The 6,000-nt window shown below is 47.5% G+C and overlaps 1 protein-coding gene across 2 annotated transcripts in view; it reads right to left on the bottom strand.

Moving 5' to 3' along the window:
• Window positions 1–275: 275 nt before the first annotated feature.
• The window catches only part of PRR5 (proline rich 5), a 137,896-nt gene continuing 132,171 nt past the window's right edge, over window positions 276–6,000 (bottom strand). For both annotated transcript variants that reach the window (XM_055000862.1, XM_055000863.1), the window contains 2 exons: window positions 4,935–5,073; window positions 276–1,765 (listed from right to left, as the gene is read on the bottom strand). In XM_055000862.1, the coding sequence (XP_054856837.1) occupies window positions 1,212–1,765; window positions 4,935–5,073 (693 nt within the window). In that variant the 3' untranslated portion in view covers window positions 276–1,211. The remainder of the gene's footprint in view (window positions 1,766–4,934; window positions 5,074–6,000) is intronic.

Genomic DNA, 6,000 nt, shown 5'->3' with positions numbered 1-6,000 from the left:
ATGATAAGTCTTTGTTATTTTCTCAGCTGAGGTCTAGATATGATTTGCCAGCTATTGATGAATGGCAGTATTTACAATTGCAAAGTTTAGTCGTGGTGAATCATTCCACCCAGCAATTTCAATGGGACTTCAGAGCGACTAACTTTTGCCAAACCAAGGCAATTTCCACATGTCCCAGAAAGAACACCCTACTCACCAAATGCTGGCAGCTTTTTCGTGGGATTTCTGACGTCTCCGTTTCCAAAACAGATGCAGGCAGTTTCATTTCTGTTTTTGTGGCGCTGCAAAAACTGCCTGCATCCATTTTGCAAACGGAGATGTCAGAAATCCTGCGAAAAAGCCACTAGCGTTCAGTAAGTGGGGCACTCTTTTTAGGATGCGTGGAAACAGCCCAAGTCTGGTTCTCAGAGAAGTCCGTTGACACATTCAGCTGCATTTTTAGCTTTTGCTAAAGCCCAGATTGGAAACTGTCACACAGATACATCCTACAGCCCAATTTAGGTGCTTCGTGCAATGGGTGGGAATCCCTTTCTGTTGTTTGGATTCTGCATCATGCCAACAGCATCTCATCACTGGGACCGGGCAGTCACAACCTACAGCAATGTCACTCATCTCCGAGAACTGGACATGCACCTATAGGAAGGAAGCACATCATCTGTCAGACCCCTGGCTCTTGTTTACAAGCATAACTGGTGCAGTGCAGGACCCCCCCCCCCCCGAGGAAGCTGTTCCCACACCACAAGGGTAATGTATGAGTCAGGCCTAAGCGGTGGAGCAAAAGAAAGAACAGCGGCGGCCAGTCATGTCCAGGGTGGGTGAGTGCATCAGCTGAGTGTGCAGCCCCCTTTGCCTCTGGCTTGTGGAGCTGGTGCCGCACAGGAGAGGCAGGCTGGAGAGCAGGTCCGGCATGGCCCTGCAGGTCCTCTTGCCCCAGCCAGGCCTTCCCGTACTGTAGGGCCTGTCCTTCCGATGGGCCTGGCTTGCCACTGAAGGCCCCTGGCCAGAAACACTGTCTGACACCTAAGCTTAAATGGTACCACCATCACCTAAATGTTCTACCAGTCCCCCACATATCACTCTGGTCAGAAGGGCATCTCCTCCCTCTATTCCTGATTATCCAAGTATTTCAGAAGACTCCGTTGCAAGACAGGTTTTCCTGAATCCCAAAGCTGTGCTCTTAAGCATAAACAGAGGTTCTCACCCAGAGACCTTCAGACAATGCTCTGGCTGTTCACATCCACATTGCACCCTGAAGAACTGGAGCAGCTTTGGCCAAAACCAATGAAGATTCCATCGGAATCTGACTCTATTGACTCCAAGATCTGATCCACTATATTCTCAGGGCTGGCTGTAGGGGCTATGGCCCTGGCATCTGGGTCTCTGGCCAGCTCAAATGCCCTGTTCTGGTCATCTCCTGGGTATGAGAGTCCTTTCGGTGGCTCAGGTGACTTGAGGTGGCCAGTGCACTGTACAGAGCCAGTGGGAAGCCTTTCTGGCTCTCCCAAGATTGAGTTTTTGGTGGCAGCCATAGAATTCTTGGAGCTGCTATCCATGATTGTCATCAGACTGGCGTAGTCCTGCATCTCCATACACAAAGTCATCTCAGAGACAGAGTGCCTTCGGATGCCAGAGCTGTTGGGGACTGCAGCCTCTGATTCATACTCGGCTACTGGAGTCAGCAGGGGGTTGTTGTAACTTTTAGATCTCACCACAGGATTCTTCGCAAGGACGTCTGCTGATTTAGAGCACCGGAAGAACTGCTTTTCTGTTAATAAACAGAGGAAACAATTAAAATCTGCATGTTGCGTTTCTATTGCTACTAGTGCTGCTGCAACTGGAGGCCACAGTTTTGGCTGGTTCTTTTCTTACAGGAAGTGAACTTCAGCCTCTCCCACCTCTCCTGTCTGCCTTCCTAAGTTTACTCCACCCACAGACTCCTCTCATTTGCCGTTTTGTCAGCAGCTCCCCCTCTTCTAATCTTCCCTTCTGCCTTCTCGTGTCCTTTATGAGCTTCTTTCCTTTCTTCCACCTCTTCATCAAGATCATTAGGTGCTTATAAAGCTGAACTCCTTGACTGTTTTAAATGGTTTGCTGACCACCTTCTTTCTAGCAGTTTTATTCTACTCTGAAGCTGTGTAGGCAGGAATATCATAACCTTTTCCCCCCAGGAGTCTGAGCTTCTGTTCTACTTGATTCGAGAATAAACTTTATGTTAGGGCAAGAGTTGGCAGAAGGTCTGGCTATTGTGTGATGGGCAAACACTGGCCAGTTCTCAAGGGGCCATCCAACAGAGCTTATGAGTTGTTGAAATTCCTCTATCAAATACATGCTGGGCTCCCTGGATCTTGTTCTGACTCTTCAGGCCCTTCACAAACAATAATCTGATTCAACAAATTACGTTCTTACGTGAGAGTCTAATAGTCACTTAAAACAGATTATTAATGTCTTAATTTCTTAAGAAATCCCAAGTATCCTCTTTTGCCTCACAAAACTGGAGACTGCACGAATTCTAGCTGAAAAAAAATAAGTGCCTCATGTCAGCCTGAAGTCATTCACCCTGTGTCAGGGAACGTTCCAACTGCAGTTTCAATTGTTTATTTATATTGTTCTATCACACTGTTTTGGGGAAAGCTACAAGCTGCTTACATAGGACTCCCAGCGATTTTATACACCCCTGTGAGACGACAGCAGCTCCCAGACCATTCACGCTGGCCACTAGGTGGCAGCAGGCGAATGCCGTCACTCGCAAAGGGCCAAAGCCTCGGCATTTTGCCTTGTGCGATTTCATGAGGAAGGGAACACAGAGCCCTTTGCAGCTCTTCTGCATGTGCTGGCAGTCTTTACCCTGAAGCTTTAACATGGCACCCATCCTTAATTCTTTAACCTTCCCTCTTTCCCTTCTCACAGCTTCTGACTTCCTTCTGCTTTCCACTTCATGCAGCTTCGCTGGGATGTTCATACTGGCTGCTGATGCAAGTGCTCAGAGGCAGCCGCCACATTAGACTCTTGTATCTTCTATGAAAGCTATGGCAGAGATTACTAGGAAAAAATGGCAGCTGCATAATTTGTGAGTCTCTATAGCTCAACCGAAAACCGATGCTCGACTCTGAGGAGTCTTTGAACCTGATGCACTGGGTCGCAGAGTCAAGGAGTGTCTCGGAGTCAACAGAGCTTTGGGATCCGACGCTTTGGTATCACCGGCCTGGACTGATTTTTTTTTTTTGCCTTTGCTGGGTCTTCTGCAGCCTCAAGAGCTCTCTGCTACAACGATGCTGTTAAACAGCCAGCTCTTTCTGCCCTGGCTTTGGTGCTAAAACTCAGGCAGTGCTCACACGACTGGGTGTTGGGCACCTCCCCCAAGCACATCAAACAAAGCCAATGCCCGTCAGTTTTTGTCCTTTTAGCATTGCATTTTGTGCAACACTTAAACAAGGCCTCCTCTGACATTTCTAGACGCTGTTCTGCTTAAAAGATAAGAAAAACAACAACGACTTATCTTCAGCTCGATCAGCTGGAACCTCATCCAAGGGCAGCAAAAGAGCAACTGGGGGTGGCAGGGGGCGCCCTGCCTCCCAAGGGGCTGCTTTGGGCGGGAAGCAGCTGCACATGAGCAGTGGGAGGCAAGGGCGCCCCCTGGTGGATTTTCAGCTTTAAAAAGCCCCCCAAACTGGCAGGCCTGCGCGTGCGCAGCCTCACGTGGGGACTGCACAGGAAGACGGAAGATGAACCCGCCTTATGCCAAACCGGGCCGCTTGCCATCAATCAAGGTCTGTGTTGTCTTCTCAGACTGGACGTGGCTCTTCATGGCCTTGAGCAGAAAAGGGTCTTTCACACCACCCCCCACCCAATCCTTTCCACTGGGGATGCTAGAGACTGGACCGGGGACCTTCTGCGCGCCAAGCCGATGCTCTCCCACTGACCCCACAGCCTCTCCTCTGTAAGGTGCTGATTTTGACCTTTGAATCCCTGTGACGCTTGGGCCCTGAGGACCTCTGCCTGCATTGCCTGATCCAGACTCTGATCTCTGCATGCGGGGGGGGGGGCTTCTTTAGAGAACCAGCCGGGACTGGCTGACCAGGACTCGAGCTTTTCTTGCCTGCTGCACCCCCCTCCCATCTGTCGAATCCCCCTCCCCAAACCCTAAAGGCCTCCCGGGGGGGGGGGAATTAACCATCTGCCTGCTTGGGAGGCCTTTGATTTCAATTAAGTTTTTTTATATTTATTTTTTATGATATAATATTGGGAAATGGCTACGTTCCTTGATACTTTATAACTACTTTTATTCTTTTTCTGATCTTACTCTATTTGTGTAGATTTTATCTTGTATTGTAAATTGCCTCAGGGGCCTGTTTTTGTTGGTTGAAAGGTGATTAATATGAATTATAAATAAATGGTATAATTTTTGTAATTCCAGTAGAAGACATTCACATTTCAGGGACATCCCTACACTTTCATCAAGCAAAAAAGCCCTCTTATTATGTCACATCAGTGATTTCTGACGTGCTTTAGGAGGTTGTATTAAATATATATTCAATCCCAAACTTTGCCCCCACACATGGATGAAAAATGGGTCCATAAACATATAGGAGGCGCATGACTAAAAATCAGAAAAATGTGAAAATATTTTTAAAAGATTAATCCCATCCCCAGTGTCATTAATCCCACCCCCAGTCAGCAAGTGGATGATGTACATGCTTGCCCGATTGCCTCAAGATGCCACAGAAAAGGAGTTTAAATAAACCTATTGGGAGGCAAGAGGCCAGATGGCCAATTAGGATAAGGAATGGTAAGGAATCAGTGTTATTTTGCAAGTTGGAGATTGGATCAAATTGGAGAACTGGGTGTGTGTGGATGGATAACAAAAGGGGAGGAAGAAGAGATTGGTGGGATTTTTCTTCTCCCATCAGTACTCATTGGTCCCTCCTGTGTCTTACCTAAAATACAGGAAGAATGACTGATAGGCCCCTCACTCGAGTACAAGCCATAGGTGCCCAGGTAAGGGGAAACAACCTTTTGTATCAGGTATTCCAGTTTCAAGTAGTCTTCTGTCACTCCTTTTGATTCATGAACACCCTGGAATACAGAGGGGAGAAAGTAATATTAATGCATTATGCCAGAGAGCCACATTTTGCAATTAGCATCAACCAAGAGGCACACCTTCCATGACTGAACCTTGCATATTTGCAGTAAAAGCAAATTTTCCTTCTCTGCCTTCTCGCTTGAGACTCAGCAGCAAAAGTGACAGTGAGAGACTGCCAAGGCACTCAGAGGACAGAAAGCTGGTGATGGAAGAAGGGGATGAAAACCATCACTACTTCAGGGTGGCCAGTTTGCTCTTTCCCTAGGGGGCAGGCACAGTGGTGGAGAGGCTACAGATGAGTGAGGAGTTGCTGAAGAGGACAGGCCCTTTTTTCCTGCCTCTGGCATAAGAGCTGTAGTTCAGGGATGCTTGCAGCTTATCCATCCTCCAATACCTGCTGTAGTAGCTACTTCAAGTAGAGAACCACTTGCCTATGGGGCCATGGACTTGCTCATTTTCCTGGAACATGGAGCAGGTGCCACACTGGGGAACAGGGGCTAGAAGAGCATATCACAGGTGGCATATCACTGTATAAGGTCACATCAATCATCCATATAAAAGCAAGCAGGCACACAACGGTCCAGGGTAATCCTTTCTTTAGATGCAGATAGGGGATAAGCATGAGGACACTGCACTATTTCCACGGTCTGTTAATTGGTTCTGCAACAAAAGAAGCGTACAATAGGATCATCGCATAGTTCCTGTGATCCGAAGAGATAGTTCAAAACCAAACTGCAGAGTCAGGGTCACTTAACACAGGCCAGTTATTCCTTAACCACGCTAGATTTAGATTGTGTACTTTTTCTTTGTAAACTGAAAACAGGTGTGATGGACAGGTTAAGTTGCACCTTTCCCAACAACAAACAGCCAATGAGAGCTATTGGAATGATGGTGGCAGTTGAGATCTGTTAGAACAGTTA

This window comes from Eublepharis macularius, chromosome 16 (genome assembly GCF_028583425.1).
Source record: "Eublepharis macularius isolate TG4126 chromosome 16, MPM_Emac_v1.0, whole genome shotgun sequence".
NCBI lineage: Eukaryota > Metazoa > Chordata > Lepidosauria > Squamata > Eublepharidae > Eublepharis > Eublepharis macularius.
This window is presented reverse-complemented; position numbering and strand designations above follow the sequence as displayed.